The sequence below is a fragment of the Chamaea fasciata genome, unplaced genomic scaffold (genome assembly GCF_029207755.1).
Source record: "Chamaea fasciata isolate MVZ Bird 193981 ecotype frontalis unplaced genomic scaffold, bChaFas1.0.hap1 SCAF_2, whole genome shotgun sequence".
Classification (NCBI taxonomy): Eukaryota; Metazoa; Chordata; class Aves; order Passeriformes; family Sylviidae; genus Chamaea; species Chamaea fasciata.
The window spans coordinates 40,626,247-40,650,289 of record NW_027094087.1 but is presented as its reverse complement, the minus strand read 5'-3'; the positions used below and the strand labels follow the sequence as shown (position 1 = coordinate 40,650,289).

At 34.2% G+C, this 24,043-nt stretch overlaps 1 protein-coding gene across 1 annotated transcript in view; it reads right to left on the bottom strand.

Annotated features, from left to right (window-relative positions):
• DYNC2H1 (dynein cytoplasmic 2 heavy chain 1) overlaps positions 1 to 24,043 on the bottom strand; it is a 145,060-nt gene that overhangs the window by 47,970 nt on the left and 73,047 nt on the right. The window contains exons 72-82 of the mRNA XM_066175749.1: positions 22,330 to 22,380; positions 21,856 to 21,933; positions 20,567 to 20,698; positions 19,147 to 19,219; positions 16,403 to 16,563; positions 14,390 to 14,515; positions 12,743 to 12,853; positions 10,787 to 10,942; positions 8,839 to 8,914; positions 7,215 to 7,426; positions 5,389 to 5,493 (exon numbers count right to left, since the gene is read on the bottom strand). Coding sequence (XP_066031846.1) covers positions 5,389 to 5,493; positions 7,215 to 7,426; positions 8,839 to 8,914; positions 10,787 to 10,942; positions 12,743 to 12,853; positions 14,390 to 14,515; positions 16,403 to 16,563; positions 19,147 to 19,219; positions 20,567 to 20,698; positions 21,856 to 21,933; positions 22,330 to 22,380 — 1,281 coding nt within the window. The remainder of the gene's footprint in view (positions 1 to 5,388; positions 5,494 to 7,214; positions 7,427 to 8,838; positions 8,915 to 10,786; positions 10,943 to 12,742; positions 12,854 to 14,389; positions 14,516 to 16,402; positions 16,564 to 19,146; positions 19,220 to 20,566; positions 20,699 to 21,855; positions 21,934 to 22,329; positions 22,381 to 24,043) is intronic.

Below are 24,043 nucleotides of genomic sequence, written 5' to 3'. Positions count from 1 at the left end.
TGGATGACTACCTAAGAAGAGGTGGATAATATTCATATGATAGAAGCTAGCTGAGAGGTATTACACTGGGGTTTCTCTGTTTTAATTTCAATTTGTTTTGAATTTGGGTTATCATCTTTTTCGATCACAGTATCTAAACATTTAAAAGAAAAACAAACACATAAGAAATTATTCTAATATCAGTCAGGGGAATTTGAAGTGGCTTGAATCAATAAATACATCACAAGCCTCTTCTAGCAGAATTTAAACAAAATAACCTCTAAGAGCTGAACTAAAAATCTGACAGAACCTCTCTGTGTATTTCAAAGATAAAATCTTAATTCCACGGTATCCGTTTTTAAAATACCATTGACTTGTGGGAAATGTTAGAATAACATCTAAATAAAATATTTGGTGTTAACACAGGAGGCATTTTAAGAAATATTAAAACAATAACTGAAGATAATATCAGTGAAGGAAACAGGATTTCACACATTACATAATTCACTTCATGGCAGGTATAAATACAGTATCTTGGAGCTGGACTGTAATACACAGGGAGCCTAGATAATCATTAGATTAGCCACCTAACTCTGAAAAAAAATAAAGCTTTGTTAGATGACTATCACCCTTAGAAAATATTTTTTCTATTATAGTAGTTTTACTGCCAATGTGTAGCGACTATCCAAGAAAATAAGTCTGTTCTGGTAAATAAAAGGGGACATTTGTGACTTCCAGCAAAAAGGAAAATTAAAGAAATTAAACCTGAGAAAAATAAATTACCTCATATCCTCTACCCTGTTACAGAAAATGACAGACAGATTTGGATTCTATTTGAGACTATAAAATTAGTATGAAAAATGTTCTTAAAGCAAGTAATTTTGTGGCAAAATCTGGACCACCTAAACTGCAGAGTACCACTGGCCTGGTTGAAAAGCAAATAAAATTACAAACGACAAAATACAGGAGTAGAAATACTTCTAGCAAGTTCAGCTGAGGTGAACTGGAACACAGTTAATATTTTGGTTATCAGTATTCAGAGATATAAAATTTTAATTCATATGTAAAATCAACAAATAAGTATCTTTTGTGGTATTTCTTCAAAAATTTGGTGAGATGCTACAGTCTGTGGACTCTTCAGCAATGAACCCCACAGGATTATTTTATATCTCTAATGTCCTTAAGCTTTTTGAAGGTGTATTGGGTTTACCTTGGCTGGCCACCAGGTGTCCACCAAAGCTGTTCTATCACTCCCCTTGCCAGCTAGACAGGGAAAAGAAAATGTAAGGAAAGGTTCATGGGTTGAACTAAAGACAGGGAGAGATCACTCACCAGTTACCATCACAGGCAAAACAGACTTGAATTGTGGAAATTAATTTAAATTATTGCTAATTAAATCAGATTAGGATAATGAGAAATTAATCTTCTAACGCCTTCTCACCATCCCTCATTTCTTCCTGGGCTCAACTTCACTGCTGAAATCTCTACCTCCTCCAATCTGAGTAGTGCAGAGCAACAGAGAATGGGGGCTGTGGTCAGTTCATCACACACTGTCTCTGACTCCTCACTCTCCTTCCCTGCTCCAGCATGGGGTCCCACTCGAGACATTACCCCGTGAACTTTAAGAAGTAAATTTCAATTATGCATGCACAATCAACCTCAGGAGGTCATAAAAAGTTACTGCAAATCCACAGACTTGCCTTCCACTTCCGCCATCACTGGGATGGTGGACATAAAAAAATCAAGATGCTGTCCAAGTATAGAGAGACTGTAACAACCCTTTACCTTTGCATGATAATTTGAGAGAATACTCATTCATTTAAGAAAATATCAAAAACAACCTATTCTTCAAGTTGGTTGAGACTTAACCTGTCTCATATGATACTCTCTGTGAAGCATTACAATGTGTAAAAGAATGTTGAATTCCTGAGGGAAGACATTATTAGAATTATCAAACATAGTATTGTATACAGAAACTAGCAATAAGCAAACCACGTGCTAGCCATATTCATTATCACTGGCAGTCATATTTGAAGACTACTGTGCAAGTTGCCAGTTACTGATTGCCTTTTTTCTCAAAATAATTTAGTGTATTATTGAAGAATGTTTAGATTACCCAGTGGAGTGACCATATATAGCTACTACATACAGGCTGCAGTCATTTGTGTTCGGAAGATTTGATGGGGTCACTCAACATATGCTACACTCTCTAGAGTGCCTGCAGTGAATATGTCTGCTGTGCAAAGAAGGGAGACAAAACAACACCTCTGCATTTTCATTTCACCCACCTAGGGTGGTCACTGGCATTAAGTCTTATTAGTTACAGGCATGGTAAATCGTGGACAGAACAGGACAGTTCTTACTGCTTTTCCAAGGTTTAAAAATAAATATGCAGGTCTGCCTGTTTCAGTCTGTCAAAATTCCATTTATCACATACAATAAATTCTATTTTGATGATGACACTCGTGTATAGTTCTATTGAAATTATAATGAAGGATGAGATTTGTTGATAAGCATTCATAAAAGCACAGAAGTAAGAATAAGAGATGAGTCCACTGGCAACAAAAGCCCATTCTGCAAGGTCACGGGAGAGATATCTAAATTACAGACTCCTCTTATTGCACAGGGAGCCTAAAGCAAACCTCCACATATTCTGATTGCTTTAATCATTGGTTTTAACTTAGACTGGGAGACTGGACCACCTGAATACAGGCCAACATGCAGGCAAAATACAGTGTTTATCAGATCAGAAGAAAGGAGCATGACTTTAACTAAGTGGTGAGGACTGTTGTTGAGTATGAGGAAACTGAGTTGCAGTATAGAAAATCTCCACTGGTGTAAAACAGGTAGGATGAGGTATACTGACTCCTGCAGCTGCACTGTCAGTGTGTTTTTTTCTACTTTAATGCACTGTTCTGCAAAGAGAACATAACAAAAGATGTGAGATTATTCATGACCACGTTCAACATAAGAGATGTGTCAAAGGCTTGTTCTAACATCAGGTGAGGTGGAAACAAAGAGATGCCATGAACTCTAGAAATCCCGGCTCTAAAAGTTAACTTATCTTTACCTATTTAGAGCAACTAAGCACGTAATTAAAAAAAAAAAAAAAATTAAAAAATTAAAAAAAATTAAATCATGTTTCTAAAAAGATCATGTCTTTTTAAGTAAATTTTTAAAAGAAGGATTTTACCAGCATGCATTCAATATTAATACTCTCTGAATCACTCTACAGAACATTACAAGACATAATTTCTAATAAATCAATTAGTAATTGCCAATGTAAAAATAATACCAGTAGCAATATTCAGCTTTTAAATTAGAAAAGTTCCCTGGTGATAAGAAGCTGTGAATATAGTCAACAATTGCAAAATTTCTGCAAAAAGACCCTTGCTTTTTATTGGTGTTTTAGGTTTACCCAAATACTATCAATGCATAGGTTACAGAAGAGATATCGGCATGACTTCAAAATGCTGCACTGCCTTGCAGCCTATTTCTATTGAAGTGTGTTGCTGCAGCAACACAAGCTATCACTTCTAGGCATGAAAAATTAATAATATTGATAGAAAGTCAACAGAATCAGTGAAGTAGTGGACATAGTATTACATTTCACCTTTCTGATGCTAGAGACATGGCAGCTGAGCTGGTAGCAACTGATTTCTGACTACCCTTGTTCATTCACCTTTGCTTTGCTTTAGCTTGGTAATGGACTTCTGAGAAACACTCCACTTAGAAAACAACGACTGAATTTCCAGTTGTGAGCCACGGGATCAACTATGGATCTAAAACAGGTGCCAAACTGACAGAAATGGAAAGGGAGTAGGATCCACAGTGAGGGAGATGCACAGTTCAAGGAAAATCTCACATTTCTGTTATTTAAATTTGCCTAAGACTTAAAATAGTATTTGCAAAATACTATTGGGAGGATAAGAAAATATCTCATATGACAAAAAAAATCATCTCACAGAATTGAAACTAGATCAGTCTCACATTTTCAAGATTATAACCCATAGTTTACAGTTTATAATCAATGCTAGGGCAGACTAGTTCAGGAGAGTGTGGGTTTACATACAAATGCACTCATTATCTATTTCCCTTCACGCAGGAACTCTGAGTCTACTCTGATTTCCAAATATTAGCATTTTTAACAACTGCAGATTCTAACAAGTTATGAAAGTACAGCTGAAATAAAAAAATACGCAGCAGCCTACAGTGAATCTGAGAGAAACAAAAGCATCTAAATGGATGTTTATGTAAATGATTTTAAGACAAAATTAAAGAGAGCTAGGTTGAATCTCAGAGCATGTACTAGCTTTGTAATAGACAAGTTCTTGAGTTCATCCTATTACCACACGCACCTCTATTCTACTGATTTGTCTTTACATATCTTTATGCTTTCATGTTCTAAAGAAATCACAAATAGTTTGACAATACAGCTAGGGATTTAAGTGAACAGAAATATTTAAACAAATTTACCAGTACTATATTGGATAGGCAACAAATGCAATACTCAAAGGCTTTTTTTTTTTTTTTCAGTAGATTAGAGGTCTTAGACCAATAGGAAATTTCTGCTTGGAGCACTTTTTAAGTGACTGTGAACAAACAATTAGATACTTTTTAAAAAACCTGTAATTCTTAGTCTTGAATTCATAGGAAATTCCAGTTATAGGAAACTTCCAACTGATTTTGCCAAGAAAGGTTGGATTAGATGATCACTGAAGTTTCTTCAAACCCATGATTCTATCACTTAATTTTTCCCCCTCTATAACTTGTCCATACATAAGACAGCACACCAGGGCTGGGCAGAAAATTGAAGACAGCCTTGATACAGAGACCAATTCACTTCACAGCTCTGATTTAAGATTCTCAAATCCATCAACTTTCACATTATCTGACACAATTAATTTACCAGTCAAACAAAATATGCTAATGAGTATTTAAAAGATTTGTACTGTTTAACTGCACTTATACAGTAATTGTGTGCTCTCATTCAGACTTCACTTAAAAAGTCACATTTCTCACCGGAATGGAATTTTTTGACTAATTGAAAGAATTCTGGAATTTCAGGAAAAATTCTTCAGAATTTTTATTTCAGCAAAAGCATAAAATCTTACCCATATTCTATGTGTAAAACTAGCATACCACTCTTCAACGTGAACTGAATTATACTATTGGAAACTTTCTCAGTAATTATCTGTTAATTTAAGTTCTTAATGAATACTCTTGTAACTAAAGACTAACTGTTACAGTATTAAAATATTCTACAGACAAAAGTCAATATATTAAAAAAACACATCAATTTTCTCTGACTTACTCATGGAAACTGCATTTATGAACAGGTGGTTGGGTTCTTCAGCTTATAATGGCTGCAGAACAGATTCAGAGGTCAATGAGAAATGCTTACTTTACCTGGGAACTGATGATACGCTGTGATGAACGAGCAATATTAGCTGGCAGGCCAAAAAAGTCAGGTTTATCATCTTCTGGAAGGCTTTCAATAATATTACGATAATCCTGCATTAAAAGAAAAGAACAGACAGAACAGAGGCAACTTTTTATTCCACTCATGAAAATTAACAGCATATGCTGAAAAGAATTTCATTAAGTGCACAGCACAACACAAAGATTAAAATAAGTATATAAGACATAACATATTATGGTAATCTTATTTACAGATTTCTTCATTTTGTTTATCAGAACCTATCTTCTTTTATATAACATTTCCACTCTAAAAGAGCAAAAAGCAATTCTGATTACAGTGATGCTATCAAATAAAACGAAAATATTCCAAGACTGTTCCTCAAAGGTAGGTAAAACATTTTGTTGGAAACTTAAAGGCAAGATTAATGACAATACAGAAAAGAAAATACTGTGACATTTGGAATTCTAAAAAGAGTAAAATACATATTTATAAAATTAAGAACACTCACTTCTATTTAAATCTATGAAAATATTCACTCAAAGAAAGTGAATAGAAAAAGAAGTTAAGATAAAAATAGGTTTGCATAATCATTGGAGACACAGAACAGCATGGATAGTGGTTACAGTGTAATAATCACTAGTGATGCTCGCTTGCACAAAACAGACAGAGGCCTTGCAGACTAAGGTAGACAAATGGTGTTGGAGATCTCCTCTATTGTGATTTAAAGGCAAAAATATTTACTGTCCGAAAGTCTGGCTGCACCTTGTTGCATATGTGCCGTATCTTTGCTTGCAGGAGTATGTGCTGGATATGCACAGCTCACTTAGCATGGAATCTGACTTCAGAGCAACAACAGTAGCAGAACTCTACACCAAACACTGAGGAAATACTGCTTAAAGACACAAAACTATAAATTCTTACACACATAATTGTATAAGATATTGAGAGATAATAACTGCCCTGTAGGCTGGAAAAAAAAGATTCATCTACTTGACCGTATTATCTACAAGAACAGAAACCAGCCTGGCTTGTTTATCCCTTCTGTTTTTAGGATATTAACTCAGCATATCTATAGAAAATAAAAAATAATGGTCATAGTAAAGTAACAAAAAACCCCCCCCAAACCAAACCTGAGCAGTCAGAATCCGGGTAAAGAATGTCAAATCACAGCAATTTACTTTAACTGAGATAATACTATTTATATCCATTCATATCAGAGGTCTAGTATGGAGTCCTCCATTAGAATGCAAGTGAATCCTAGTCACAGTAACAACAACAGTTATCTTTTGAAAGGACGGGAAGAGATCGGTTGTTTAGACTGTTAAATTCCCTGTCTTTCACACTGAAGAAATACTGAAGGAGAATCAGAATCCATACTGCTCACCAAATAAAATGTCATACACCCTCCATGGCCTATCAACAGATTGCAAGAATGTTGATACATTTTGGAAACAAGAAGGTATAATCAGATTTTCCTGTTTCATCCAGAAGTTTTAGGAATATTTAGCAGCCTTAAAAACACTACTGCTATTTTAATATACTAATTATATAAAAACATAATTATATCTTTTTCATAAATTAACCCATTTTTTTTACAACTCTTAATAGCTAGGCTGCTCTGCACCACAGTCCAATCAGATATCATAAAAAAGAACAGAGAACTGACAGAGTTAATGCTCCACACAAAATAAACAATTTTGTGAAGAAATACAGATATCCTTTGGATTGTAATTTTGGTTTTCTTTTTGGAAATATTTCAAGAATAATGCTTGAAAATAAATTATTTATGAGGTGACAGAAGATGTATACCTACCAAAATACTGCAGGAATTCGGTAAAGAGATTGAACATGGGAAACTACTCATCTTCTTGCCTCTGGCATTTAAACTGCCAATGATTCGTGAATTGAAAAGCTGCTCCAAGTAGGACCGAAGAACCCTCATATCAAAGTAATTATCTACACGACCTCCATAAATGGCATTTTCAAACAAACCATGAACAAATTCCCACTGAAAATCCTTCGAACCTATGAATTAATTAATTAGTATTAGTTTTGTATCACTGAATAGCACTGCATTATGAGCATTTCTTCTCGTCACTGAAGCTCTTCAGGGTAATAAAAAGAGATGAACACATCAAATAATTAATTTCTAATTGTTCTTCTATATGACCAAATAGTAACAGCTGCAGAAACTTGAAAGTGTTTGTAAATATTTGTCGTTGAAAAAAACCAAACACTTAATGTGTTGCAAATGAATTATTAGAAATTTTGCTTTAGACTTGAAGTGCTTTTTGAACTAATTAGCTATATGCATCTCAGAAATTATGCTATTAAAACTTTAATTTTGTGCTTTATCATAAAGAAAATTTTATTCACTATTTTCTACCACAGTACCATCTGATCTCATAATATAAACTAAGTGATTAAACCAACAGCAGATCATGCTCCGAATAGGTAAGATTCCTGGAAATGTCATCTTTCAAACACAAAGAGGTCCAGGATAAACACTTTGCAAATCATTACGAATCACACAACATAGCACAAATATTTAAACTTAATCCCACAAGTTCAAAATAACTTCTTTCTCCTCCATTCTATCATAGTTGCCCAAAATAACTACACAGGACAATGACCTACTGTATCTTACTAGCTTTCACGTGCAGGTGAAAGCTTGATCAGAAAGGTACTCCCTAAAGTCTGCTGAAAGAGGGAAGTGGCATTTACTTTAAGTGGGGGTTTACTGATGGTAACTGTTTCCTAATGCTTCAATCATTCCTTCATAAGAAAAGATATTTTCACAGTAATAATTAATGATTATCATTGACAGTTAATGATTTAATCGCTTTACCTCACTGTGTGGTTTAAGTCTGCACAACTAAGGTCTAATTTCAGAAGTACTAACCATGCACAAATCCCATTTAAGTCAACAATTGTAAATTATCTCTACATTTCAGTTCCTAACTTTACTTTGAAATTGTACAAAATGTAAGGAGTTTAAAAAAATTACCTTTACCACATTAACTAGTATTACAAATTCCTACACTGATTAACAGAACAATGAAGTGGGGTCTATGTAATACTGAGTTTCAATACGAAGAATTCTTTCATATTCAATTCACATTCAATTCATTTATTCAATATTTAGGGGAACTCACACTGGAAAGGAACGGAGATACAAGATTTCATCCTACAGGCAGCCCTGTATTTCCTATTTCTTCCTCTGGACTCAAGAAGCTGAGCAGCATACTCCCTGGGCACCAAGAATTATTGGTTTATTCAATCAGTCAAAAATGGATTTATGATTCACCCTGGTTTTCTAGTTTTGCGTACTGATGGTGAGCTCTACAGAATCTCCACTTTTATATGAGTGTTATAGAAATACAAAGCTCCTCATGCAACATCCCTACTAATGGGACTTACCAGAAGAAGTGACTTACCCTCAAAGAGTCTATCAATAATGTCAAAACCAGCACGTAGATCAGACAAAGAAAATTCATAAAACTTGGTCCAACCCTATCATGAAAAGAAATCCAAAGAATTTAATTAGTCACACAATGATGATCATGAAGTAAAATACCAGTGTCATGTGGTTACGGAATGCTGTATAATACTAAATGGAAAAAAAAAAAGAACCTGTGTCCTCTAAAGTGCATTTTTGAAACATTCAATGGAGGTAGTATAAAAATTCAGTTGTAACAGTGCATTTAATTCTATATACTTACAAAAACCAGAATCCATTGTGTATGAAAAATATAAACTTAAGGTTATTTTATTTCCTATCAATATTTACTTCAACTAAAACTTGCTGACATCTGCGACTAGATCATGCATTGAATTACTATTTATTATTTCTGAGGGCCTTTTTGTACTTCAGTATACTGGCAGTATTTACATAAATAGAACTGATTCTTCAAACACAGTCTTTAATATACTCTCATAACCTTACTCCTTAATTCATGTCACTTCTCATCTGACCTAAAAAAATACCAATTACTGCTACTATTACCAAAAAAATGCTGACCACCATATGTATATTTTAATCATTTGCAGTTTTTACCTCCTTTTTGTTCCTGGGGCATTATTCTTTATGTAGCAGGAATGCATTCTGTGTATGCAATTCTCACAAAAAGCTTTCAGTGTAAATGAATAAGTATAAATAAATGCTGATATATGACAAATCATTTTGGAAATCCAGATCTCAAAGCTATGTCCTGTTGCTCTATCTTTTTATGGTGCACTTTGCATATGGATGACATTATAGCAACAGAGCATATGATTCATGATGAGAAATGCAAATATTTCAGCACCATGCACATGTCCAGTGAGATGAATACAGCCTGAGATCAAGACTGCAGCTGCTCCACAGGTCACAAGAAACTATCAGCCAAAGCACCATGAAGGTCATATTCTGGAAAGATGCACCTAACCGTATCCATGTAGGAGTTTTTGCACAGATATGTACGTGAACCCAAAACAATTCAAAATTGAATTGTCTGCACATTTATGCAGTGGAATTAAAGAGAGCACCAATCCTATCTTCTGTTACTTGAATAACTGGCCAAATGAACATGAATTTGAACAAGAACAAAGGAGAATTTATGTGTCAGTTTAATACTTCAAATATTTTCACCTATTGTACTTCTTGAACACCATATTCAAAAGCTTATTACTGCAAAAAGCAAACAACCTTAAAAAAAAATCAAAGTCAAAACTAGCAAAAAACTTGCAAACATTCCAGACCGTGCCAGATCAAATCCTTCAGATGACACAGTAATTTCCTAACTAGTCTAAAGAGGATAAAAAAAGACATAAAGGAGTTTGCTGTTTGGTGGGGGGTGTTTTGGTCTGTTTAATTTAAGCATCTTGCAGCCAGAAAAAAATGTTTACTTTAATCAAAAATTTAGCTAAGGAAAAAACATATTTCTGAAAATCATTATAATCCTCATAAGAAATTAATAATTTCCCCCGTTATTCCTTCTCCTTGAAGGAGTTTGTGGGAAGAAAGTGTAGACAATGTCATCTCCTCTTTCCCTCCAGTATCTCATTTCTCATGTCTTCCATTCAATTGTGTTTCTATAATATTTTTGCCTGTCCCAAGTAAACAGGATTCACAGAATCTTTTCCACACTTCTGTGGAGTATCACTTAGTACATGAATCACAAAATAACCCCATGCAGGCAGAAGCAATATTCAGAGGGATAGGAACTTAGGTGTCAGGATCTTATTTTGCAATGAATTCAGAGACAATAAAGGCAGACACCAGAAATACCCAAGTTTTTCTCCTTTCTGAATGTGACCCAACAGATACATTATGAAAAATACTTCCAAGAATAAAAACTAATAAATGGGGCAAATCTTTTTAAAAGACAGTAAATAAAATATTACCTGAGGGATATAATTTCTTCTTTCCTGGCATACAGCATGAAACCACGCTAAACAAAAGAGAGAATGTGCTCTAGACAAATTTCCCTTTTTGTTGATTTGCTCGGGTGTCCAAGATTCGTAAGTTCGCAAGAGATTTTTTTTGAGTCCTGGAGGTGCCTGTAGTGGAAGGAAAAACACTGTTCTAGACAGAAAACCTGGTATTTTATGTGCTATTTTCTTAGATTATAACCTGGAATTTGTAACTCAGTGAAATGACCAACAGTACTCAATAGAATAAAATTTAAAAAGAAAAAAAAATGTTTGTAATAAATGGCCTAACAACAGAATGACTCTACAGTGAAAGTAACTACAACATACTGAAGGAAATGACAACCAGGTAACCAGGACCAACTTATAGGACTGTACCAAACTAAAAGAACTTAGTGAAAGCATCAAAAGATGATCAAAAACATCAGGATAAAGTAAATTCAATTTTTTTCAACCAAAATAACTTTTCTTCTGATTTTACAACCTCAGCTACCACTTCCTCCTGTGATGTGATGGATGTCAAATTGCCTTATGCCATCCCCACACTCTTAGCTAGCCCATAAATTTGGTATATATGTATGATAAAATCCCAGTTCTCAGACTTAGTGGTAGGTAATGTTCACAACCACTAGAAATAACTGCATTTAAGGTGCAGGCAGTAACCGAAATTATAGTGCTTAAAAGAAAAAACAACTGGATACTCAGCCATTCCCAAACTATTTGCAAGTCTGGAGGCAAACAAATTTTAAAGGTATTTAAATTACAATTTTGTGTTTCTAAAAATGTTTGTTGTTTTTTCTTTCTTTTGAAAAATGGCTGTTAGTGTTTCCATAAGACTACCATTGCTGCTTCTGACAAATAATTGGAAAATACTGCAGTAAATTGACTTCTTTTTTTTTTTTTTTTTTAATATCTGTATCTTCATTGGTAACATTCTATATACATTGGAACATACTACAACCATATAATAATCAAATATCATTTGACAAGTCATTGCCCATCACTGTTCTTTCATGGTAACAAAATATTTACTGCAATTGGGAAGGACACAAAATTACTTAGAATATTGCACTTGTGCAAAGTTCCAATTATTCTAAAGATAGTGGAATGAGTCACACAGTCCTGCATTTTCTGTACCGCTGAAGACCTTAATATGAGCAAGAAGGTACTGCAAAACCTTTATAATACCTGCAGTCGATGTAAAAATGTAACTATTTCATCTTATTGAAAGTCAGCAACATTGGACTCTAAAAGGTCAAAGTTTCCTGGATTAGCGGCAGGGAAAATCTCCACACCCCATCATGAATGGGAGACTTAGGAGCACTCCTACTAATGATTTCCATATTGGACATTACTGCTTAAGTGCATTCATGATTAGACTACCTTCCAATCAATTGGAGGAACATGGGTTATTCCTTAAGCTGAGCCATTTCAAATGCAAAGGTCTCAATTTAGAGTAAAGGCTTTTAATAGTACGTTCTGCTATATGGGAGGAGAACCATTTTTTGTTGAAAGAATCCAATGAATATAAAGCTACAGGGCCAAAAAGGAAAATAAGGAAGAGAAAGTGGGATTCTGTGATCTTCAGATAAGGATATTCATCAAGAAGAAATACCTTGTTTTCCCTCCATGTAACAACACCTGTGTTGATTTTTGTTTTTAAGAAAAACTGATTAAATGCACAAAAGAATTTGGAGCACAAAATAGAACAACTGCTTCTCCTAGGTAAACTTATTTTCAGTTCATACTTTAAATTGGAAAAAGCATGTAGGAAAAAAAATCATCTTTCAAGGTAAACTCGTATTTTTTGTATTACATGTAATTGAAATATAAGGTAAAACCAGTTATTCTATCTAAACATATAGTTTGCTATACATCAAGGTTCATTCAATGTAAGAATCTAAAAAAAGATTTCTAAACAGATCTTACTTCGTAAGTTATTTTCAGACTCGATTGAAGCAAAATCGGAGTAAATTTTGGATGAACTTCAGTAGTAAGCCAAAGACGAAAGTTTGGTTGAGGATGTAATGCATTCAGTTCCTGTTAAAGAGATGTTATATATTGAAATAGGCTTTGAGGTGATTGGGAGTTTTTATACATAGAACAGTATTTACAAAATTAAAATATTCTGGATTAGAAAGTTAGGCTTATCTAAAAAATCAACAGTTGCTTATACTCATAAGGTTATAGTTCAAGATACGTTGCCTCTGCACATTCTATATAATTGCTGGGCTCAAATTTGAAGTTCATCCTAGCTGCGTCAAAATATTTGCACCTTTCTCTTAGATACTAAATTAAGGACATAAAAATATAGAGCAGTGCTTTACTTCTTTTAAGTACAATAACACTGGAAGGCTACATCAAAAATTATGAAGGCTTGCAATGTAGGTGGTATATCAACAACAGATCCCAATGACTTTCAACACCAGTATAGGTATAATAATTTCTGCCTCACTGTGGTACACTTGGGTCCATATTCAAAGACTGTGAGAACTGAATTCCTGTACCTGGATGGAACTGAATTATGAATATGCAGCAGTCTCTTAAGAGGATGTTCAAATGTAAGAATTACATAGCCTCACACTTGCTAATGGTATGCAAAACAGGCAAGGGGATGTGCAGAGTCAAACATCAGCAAATCTTAGTCTATATTAAGCTCAGTAAGAATTATAGCACACTCAGTATTATGTTCGTGTGGAAAGAGTAAGACCCTCCTGACACATATCCATATTTTAATACTTAAAAGATCTGAAATTTTGTATTCAGCAAGGAGCTTACAAACATTTCATTACTGTTGACTGTCTCGTTCAGACTACATGACACATGTCAGTGCTATCTTGCTTTGCCTTTCCATTTTTTCAGAATGGATTATAGGAATGCTGAAGATACATGCCACATGCTTACTGCTAGATAGATGACAGACTCCAAGCTCACGTCCATGGACTACGCTTCACAAAAAACATTGAAAACTGGAAAATTAGGACTGTAGTAACTGTTGAAGGAATTACATTATTCTCTTCTGACCTTACTTGTTTTGAGGATTTCATGGTGATGTACATGAAAAGTATATCATATAAAATCAATCTTAGTTACCAAGTTAGGGATTTTATATGCCATAAGTTTGTGTTTCTGTAAAATAGGAGACATTTTCATTTCAAATTAGCAAAAACCTCCTTGTGATTCAGTCTGAGTCTGCACTTCAAAAAAAAAAAAAGAACTACCAAAAAGAAAGTCCTAGAACTAAGGGGGGGAAAATTAAATTCAAACACACATAGAGTCATAGTTCATGCAAAAACATGGGCAGTATCCCATAAAATACCAGAAGTCCTAACTGGAGCATTTATTCACTCATTGTGGTAGAAATACTCTACATTGTATGAAAATTAAAGCACTCACACAAAGAAAGGAGCTGCTTAGATCTTAAGCAGTTAACCTTATTCACGACTGAGAAAACTACAAAAGTATATTTTTGAACTTCAATTTTAAACATCACCATGGAAATGCCTGAAATGCTTCAGAAATGTTGCATACTATTTTTGTCTGGTTTCCTGTATCATCTTCTCAATTTACACTCACCTTCTCCAGTACAGGAAGCCAAGATGTAACAAGATGCAGGTTCTTCAAACACAGCCATTCTCCATTCTGGGCACATTCTCTTAAAGTTTGAATAGCCAGGTCAGCTTGGCCCTGGCCCATGGCAATCTGAAATGGCAGAGACAGTTGTATCAAGAATCCCTCACACCTCATTTAACAGTTAAATACAAAATTGTGTTTTCAGGTTAGAATACATATGTTAAAAAAAAGAGTGCTAAAGATAACCAGAATTTTCTCTAAAGTGATAGGTTACTAAAGCAGGGAAAAGATTAAGGGAAAAAGCTCTTCTTTGCAACTTATCTAGCAGTTTCTGTACAAACAATATGACCTAGTCTTCTAATGGAAAAAACCATACATCATTTGGGGATGTATTCCCTGGGAAGTCAAAAAGTAATTTAAATATCAATAACTAAACTGCATTACTGCAGAACTGCAAAAATAAGAGATAAATGAGAACTAAGTTTCTTTTGACTGGAAGTTAGGAGAATTTCATTTGAAGATAAATACTCAATTTTATATTAAGACGAGTGAAAAACTAAGGCTGCTCTCTTTTCAGCAGGGATATAAGAATAGTATGACATATACTCCTTTCTTTTTATAGTACCATATTAGTTCTACATTACAATCTATTTGTAAGATACACAAAACAAAAAACCCTGAACCAAACAAGTTGAAAATAAAGAGGTCTTAGCCAATGCGAAAAGTCTTGTCTCGGTACTATGATTCTCTGACTAAGTAGAAGTGAGCATAATATCTTAAAATAATTGAAAATAGCCAAAAGAAGAAAACTGAAAGGCAGCAGCAATATAGCAGCAGACAGCACAAATTTAGCATTTTCTTCTTTAACCCATGTGAGAAATAAATCAACAGAGAAGAAAATTCTTTTCTGTTCTATTCAAATTACATGAAAAAGTGTAGGAAAAAATAACAAAAAATATTCTCATTAGTGTAACAACTTTGAGATGATTTAGCTTTGAGTCCTGATCCTTAACTGAATATCCTACTTTGTTACATTTTAAAAGTCCAACATTTAGAGATAAACATGAAAATCCATGTGGCAGAGTAAGAAATACGTGTTCCGCAGTGTTCACAGCTAGATAAGATGGCAGTAGGATCTAAATTTTTACAGTTTGATGGGGAAAATATATTTTATCAGTTTATGTTCCAGGAAAGGAACAATTTCAAGGACTACTGAAAAGCAACATTAAACTTGACATTTTCCATTTCTATGCTAACCAGTGATCAGCTAGATAACAACTTCCGTCCCCTTAATATGTCAAATGACAGAAGAATATAGTATTTTACAGAAAGTTAAAAAGCATATTGGTATTGTGTATTGAGAATATTAGGAATCCACTTGATTCATATAATAATTTGAATTGGAATGGACCCTGGAAGATACGTAGTGCAATCTCCTGCTCAAAGCAGAGCCAAGTACGAAAGATCAAATCAGGAGGGCTTTGTCCAGTGGATTCTTGGGAACCTTCAAAGATGTAAAATTTCTCAAAATATTTTACAGAATTTCACAAAATATCTAAGTATTCATAAACACTGAACACCCAGTTTATGTTTTCTGTTGAAGAAAGAAATGCGCAAATCCTATAAGCAGAGGAAATGATGAAGTCTAGTTTTTCCTGGGTTTTGTTTATTTCAATTACTCCATGCTAAAAAAGATAATGCTGCAGCATGTATAACAATTCTCAGCCTCTCTTGTTCTCTTCCATCCATCATTTCATTTTTTCCTTCTCCACACTGGAGGAATGTCTCTTGCTTGGATTCTGCTTCTGTGGGCATGACATGTGTGTCTCTTCTCCAACCCATTTTGCCAATGGAATGAGAAGTTAGTGTCGAGACAGGTGGGAACAACAAAACACCACAGACACTAAACTATAATTTTACTTACTAACTTCCTTGGAAAATGAAGTAGAACAGATATTACTACAGCAAAATTTTACACATCGTGGTTTTTAATCACTATACTTATCTAAGACTGACCTGATGGTAGCACTCAGCATTTCTTTCAACACTGGCAAGTTCCTGTAGTTCTTGAGAAGGATCAGCACCAGGAGAAATTATTATCAAGATGGGCTCAATTTCCAGTGTCTCTTTATACAGACGCTTCATGTTCGGAGGCAATGGAGATAATTCTTTTATTCCTATAATTAGAATTAGAATTATTATGGAAATAAAGTGACTACATATGATGGAGTGCTTCATTATCCACTTTAGAGTTCATCTGGCTGTCAAGAGTTCTGTTCAGTAGACACCATAAAACTGGTTTTTAAATGAAGAAAAAACCCTAACAACATGCAGGTAAGGCATAAGGCATCCCATATTGAGAAGAGTGTTTCTGGATTTCCAGCCAGACAAACTGTAGTCTTTATTTAGAGTGTAGTCTTGAGAAAAAACATACAAAAAGAGAGGAATGGAATGAGCCTTAATTATTTGTCTTACACGGTTTTTGGTATTATGATTACATACACTGCACCTATTATTTGTTTTAATATACAACTTAAATGTCTAGAATGTTGACCTACTATAGGCAAGGTATTTATACATGAACCCAAAGATACATGTATGTGTATAATAAATTAAATAGGGTTAACTATGTACTTTCATGCATCTTTAGACCAGCATCTTTCATGCATCTTTTTAACCAGTGAAGCACTGGGTGCAAGAGGAAATCACAACATACAGTAAGAGAGAAGAGCCCAGATCAGTGACATCTATATGACAACTACTAAAAGATGCAATACACACTTCCTTGAGGGCGCAGTCTGTTTTTAGACTTGAGCTATTGTATTGTATGTTGCCCATAGAACAATGCTATATAATTTGTACCATAGAATCATGGAATGGTTTGCATTGGGACCCCAAAGATCATCTTGTTCCACCCCACTGCCATGAGCAGGGGCACCTTCTACCAGATCAAGTTGCTCAGCCTGGCCTTGAACACTTCCAGGGCATCCACCATTTCTCTGGGCAATCTATTCCAGTGCCTCACCAGCCTCACAGGAAAGAATTTCATCCTAATATCTAATCTAAATCTACTCCCTTTCAGTTTGAAGTCATTCCCCCTTGTCCTATTACTACATACTCTTGTAAAAAGTCCAGCGCCAGCTTTCTTGTGGACCCCTTTAAGTACTGAAAGGCTGTTAATATGGTACATTTCTGTATAGCATGTAAAATAAAGAAATAAGCATGCTTTGGGTGATACAAAATACATTCGTAGAAAAGTCTTATGAACCTTATCTTCAAAAGAAATTATTTTACTCCCTCTTCATCCATAAATTTCAAAATATAGGTAAAAGGTGAGAAAAGAAAAAACGTCCGGATAAAAGAGAATTGAAAGGCTTTCTTGTAGGATATTACAGCTCTTTAGGAATTCATTTTTTTGTCACAGGAAAGCAGCCAAACGAGATTGGAAACTAAAGGGCTTCCTTTAGAACTATGTGAAACAGTTTCTGTAAGTTGTTTCAGGACAAGGACACTGAAAAACACATGGTAGACAAAAGCATGAAAAAATATTCATACAAGCTTGACATCTTTCATTGGTTAGAAAATGCTAGTGAGGATTTCGCCAATCTTGCTGATATGCATGAAGAATCTGTGGATGATTTGTGGATGATTTACTGGTTTTAAAAATCCAAACAGAGTCAGTGGTATTCTGCCTTCCTTGATGAGGCTATAGCTTCACGAACCAAAAACATTCCTTTGTGCAGCATTCCTCCAAGGAACTGGTCCCAGCACAAGTAATTTATGTAATACATTAAGATTTGGAAGACAGTGAGCAAGCAAATAAATTTTCTCTGCATTCAGGTCTCTGCTCGTTTTTGAGCCACACACACTGCAAATCACTCTTGCCCTTTGAGTCCAACAGGCAGTGACATTGTCAGCATGGGCCATGTCACCATGACCAAAGTACCCACTCTATCTACTAATAATGTTTGACAGAGAAGCTATACCTTAATGTTGAAAAGCCCTGTCTGGATGGAAGATATGGAGACATTGAGCAACAAATAACGTCCACAGACAGCAAAAGAGAGTAAGATAAAATGACTTTTAAAACTTAGTGTCCACCCCGATGAGACTCGGAACTGCTAAAAACTGAAGGAAGGTTTTTGTGTGCTGTACTGCAATATTGAGATTATTTGAAATATAGGTTTCAAACTTTGGATATAATAGACTTGAGAGAGAAAACTGACTGACTAGAACAAATAGACAACTGTAGCATTGAACCACACTCTAAATCATGTGTAATTTTAAAAAGACAGTAAAATGTATTGCAGACCAAGAGTTAGACAAAAATGACAGACAATAATTAAATAATCTTTTGAGACTCAATGTATAATACCTCAAACCTAATGGTCTTTAAATGGCAAATGATATAAAATAATATTTATGGAAAGTCTGAGTCTTAAGGAGAGTGCTGTAGTGTAAAACTTAAAGAAAACCAGTTATCTTCCTTTCTTAATTACTCCAGTGTTCAAGAATTATTTACAAGAGTTTGACAGATCTTCTTCGTATATTTTCAATCACTGTGCAGAATAAATCAAACCATTGTAAAAGCATTTTTAAGAATATTTTACAAGAAAAAAAATCAGCAAACTGATTTAGAGCACATTTTCATATGCTAAAGCTTAGGGATTCCATAAGAACTATAAAATAAAAGAGAAACATAGGACAAGAAAAGCTATTTAATTGTTGTGTAGAAATACCCTGGTGAAAAATTAACTTACCTAGGGTTTTACATGCAAAAAGGGCCATGGCACTCTGCAGTCTGTCTGGTCTGACAGCCTGGACCACAAGCACCTTAAAATAAAATACATTCAGGGGAGATAAAAGTATATAGTGACAATTCAAAATGCAAGGTTCTTCTAAGAAGAATGAATTCTTTGAATTTATCTTCAGAACAGTTATTTTCTCTGAATAAATAGAGCTATCTGATCATTGCTTTCCAAGACAACCTACTTAATTGTTCTTTTGTAAGTAGCTTGTTCTATCAATAGAATCAGAAGATAGATACATACCTAATGTCTACTTGTAAGCTACAAACTTTTCTACAATGTTTTAAAAGAAAAGTAGCTATGTGGGTAGCTAGAATGACAGAAAGCACACTTAGCTTTATATAAGTATCTAAATTCTATGCACATATATAGGCAGCAATGTCCTACTTGGATTAGTAATATTTCTGGTTTCAATTGAAACTAATTTATGAGTGGCACATCAATCTAACAATGTAGTTTCAATATATTCCATAAACAGAAACATACTTGATACTTTCTGTACAAGAAATAAGATGCACTGATCATTCCAGATTTACTTTCCTATAAATGCAGACATTTTCTGACAACACACTGCACACATAAGAAATGCTCTTCAGGATTTCATTGAATCAAAGATGACTCAGACAAGTTCCTTTCCAAAATGGTTTGTTCCTAAATTCCATGCATGCTATTTCAGAAATTTTCCTCCTCCACAAAAAACTCCAAATAGACAGTAGCTAAGAGCCAATCAATATGAAACTACATTGTCTAATATCCCATCCTTTCTCTAGATGTTTTCATGTAAAGTAAGTTCAAAAGAAAAATCACAGCAGCATTTGAAAGTAAGTAACAACATTTCTTTTCCATAAACGCAAAAGTGATTATATTTTTCTCTCCCAGTGGAAAAGGACCCTCAGGTTGAGGAAGGAACTTGCCTTTCTTATTTTCTTGGTGCATTGTTTATCACCAGGTTTTCAGAAGTCATTTTTCATGCCTTGTATTCTAAAGAAACTTCTACTGCATTTTGCGTCAGATCTGTGACTCTGTACATTCAGTGTTGAAGTAAGATGCTCCACAAGCTAACACATCCAGCAGTAACAAAGCAACCATGAAAGAATTTTAACACCTACTCTTAAAATTAATTCCATTTCTAAAGGACTTGTTACCTTAGAGGGTATATTCAGTTGCAGCTAATATACCAACACTAAAAAGGCTCAGATAATAGAGACATAATATGCACTATAATAAAAAAAATATGTAATTCTTAGATTAAAAAATGAGTTAAACTGTAAGACAGTGTAGATACTGTCACTGCTTATAATTGGACCAAGCCTGGATGTGAAATTTACTTTCACTGCTGAAGTCATATAATTATTAGGAATGGAAAGATTACCTGCTGAAACAAGGAAATTCTTTTTACAATAGGAGATGGAAATTCTTGTTCACATATAGAGCTCTGAGAAAAAGTGCGCCACAGACTTTCATCTTCAAAGCGAAGTGTCTGATAGAGACCTGGGAGAGAAACCTACAAAACAAATAGTGTAGATTTAACCGTAAAGAAAAATAGCCATTTGCACATTGTATATTTTAATTTATTTCCAAATATCAGTATTACCACTACGGTGCAAATCACAAAATTCAATTTTATCCTTGGAGTTAGGGAAGAAAAAGTACATTTTAAAATTAACCACTTGTTTACCTATTCCCTGGATAGACTAAATCTATATTTGCACTGTAATTTTAGTTTCAAACCTTAAGGTTCTTTGATTTTAAACTTTGGGCTCTACCTTTAATCCTCTAATGACGATCTGCTATCTGCTATCAGTAATGGTTTGCTATCAGTGCATGCTACTGATTCACTCAGTTACTCAATTTCTCTTTGTTTGTTTAAATCTCTAAGTACTGTGCCTGCCACACCATTACTTTGATTTTCCTGATTCCTGGTTGAACAGAAATTAAATAGTGAACTCTGGGTTTAGCAAAAAAAGTCCTTGCCGAAGACCAGTCAAGGTTTTTTTTCTTGCTGCTGAGCTACATGCAGGAGAAGAGGCTAAGAGAATTTCAGGACTACTATCTTCCTTTAGTTCCCTTCAGGATCAGAGGACTTCAACATTGACTGTGGTAGGAGGAATCAATGCGAGAAAGAGTTTTTGTTTTAGTTCAATCTGAGCAATCACAAACTCTGAAATACCTATAAAGATGTACAGAGAAATCTGATGAGGAGAATATTAATTTCTGAATTAACAGTTTATGGCTTTTAATACAATATGAAGTGATTTGTGAAAGTCATAACGTAAGTGAAACCTACAACTATTGTACAACTATTGTTTGCAATTTTTCTATCTTCCTATCTACAAAAATTGTAGAACTTGGATTTACAGTATTTTCTCATCTCAGTAAGATGACAGGTTCACTCACATGCATTGAAATTCATTGTTAGATGGGGTAGAAATGTTCATGAAAAAGGCTCAGAAAAATGTGATTAAAATAAAAACAAAAAACACCTTTGGTTTTTTAGGTGACTATGTATTAAGCCATGGTCTCTGGAAGATAGAATTAACAGCTTAAAACAACAAAATCTTTTGATCTGACAAATATATATCTGAGTATTCACATTCAAATTGCTATCTGCCAAAACCAAAGTTCTTTAAATTTAAATTCTCCAGACCACATGATGTGTACCTTCAAAGATGCTACTGCCCAGACTCGGTCCTGTTCTATCCAAGAGGGAATCTGGTCACGAGCACTTCTTTGTGAATCCTAACGGAAGCAAATTATGTCACACACATAAGTTACGTGAATTTTTATGAAACATTATATTCAGTAATAAGGTTATGAAACCCATGTTTTTAATAAAAACATTCACAACAGCAATCTTTCTGTGGTCTTTTTTAGGTTCATAAATGGCATAACAAGAAAAGCTATCAAAATATTTAAATATGAGACATACTGTTCACAATTCAAATTAGAAAACTACTTGCAGTGTTTAAAAAATTTTTAATAAATTTCTATCTTTATATTACTATGTGAAAAGTTACTCTTTTCTTTAATGTATGAATACAGTTATTTAAACAACATAGTAAGAATGCAACTTTAACTTTTCAGGATTAAAGTAAATGCTCCTTATTTCAAAATATGAAAATAAATGTAGCTTACTGATTTTCTGATAGTGTCTCCAATGATCACACCTGTAAAAGTCTCCCACTCCTGAGGGGAATAAATAAACAACTCAGATAACTCATAAGACACCTCTAAGATTAATATGTAGTAGCATGTAGGCAGAGCAGGAGGATAAACAAAACAAATCCTAGATTCTGAAAGAGTTCCAAGACATTCTTTAAATGCTAGGTGATGTTACCAGAATGTAGTTCTTTTAGCAGAATCCAAGCAAAGTGGCTGCAGTGCTTTACAAGAAAAAGGAGCAAAGGGGAAGTTCTATACTTTCTCAGCACCCACAGTCCCTACCCAGACTGCCCCTATACAGACTATCAGGAAGGAACAAACGTGGCTGGCAAGGACACACATCCTGCCTGGTGGGGGCATCAGCAGCCCGCACAGAACAGGTAACTATGGAAAGCATGACTGAATATATGTATAATTAAAACTTTTAGACTTTGTATATGTATCCAGGAAGACAATTTTAAATAATTTTAAGACAGATCACACAAGTATTTAAAACCACTAGAAATTACATAAACCCATATTTGGAGGTGACAAGAAACAGACCAAAATTTCTTCAGAGGTACTGAAATTTTGCATAATTAATATCTATAGTCTATGATAAAGATTTTTTAACTAAAGACAATAGTAACATTAGAAATTTAAAAGTCAATAGACTAAGAGTAATACTGCTGACAGAAACTCCAGCATAGTTTTTGGCACCCATAAGTCTCACTGAGTCTTGAAACAACTCCTTTCAGTTACAAACTGATGCTCATCTCTCAATTACACAGAAAATACTTCTGTACACAAAAATGCATGGAGTATTTTTTGGTTTGTGTAATACTGTTATGAAGAAAATAAAAAGTAGAATATTTGGAAAATATAAAACTACCTCAGAAAAATCTATACATACTGATTCACAAAGAGAATGTCCCTACTAAGAACCAAAGCATTCTATAGTATATTGTTGAAGTTGTACTATAAATTTCATATCACAATGCAAAAAAATATTTAATTCCAGAAGGTTTAATTCTTTTGGGACAGGGACTTAGAATACTAAATCCTCTAGCAGCATATTAAGCAACTCCTGGTCTCACTGCATTAAAAGCTTTAGAAGAAATAATCTAAAAAAAAATAAATACTTCATTTTCTTCATTAAGTATTTTGCACAAGCACTCTTAACAATTTAATTAAAATAACTTCTACCTTTCAGAGAAGTAAAAAAATTATTTGTATTATTTGCCTGTTTTCTCTCTTGAGTATTCAGATACTGTAAGAATATGCATTATATATAACCTAGATTAAGCTGTCAAAGAGCTCTAATAGTTGATGGAAATGCATGCTAAACAATAGAAACCAACACATAGGGCTGTACGTTACAAACACTCAGGAAGCCAGGAATTAATTTAGACAGAAAACTTCAGGTCGCTGCTTTCATGACTTTAGAAACTCAAGAAAGATAAAGCAAGGTATTTTCAGAATAAAATAAATAATAAAATAAATATGAATTAAGAAACTTTGGAAAAAGAAGAGCAGCCAGGATATTCTTCTGCTAACAAGATGAGTTATTTTTATGAGGGCACATCACTGATGAAAGACTGGAATTTCACTTGGTCAATCCATATGTCTACAATGAAACTGCTCCTTCATCGGAAGGTTCCAACCAACTTTTTTTGAACCTTGTGTCTTCAGCTCACACCTTTCATAT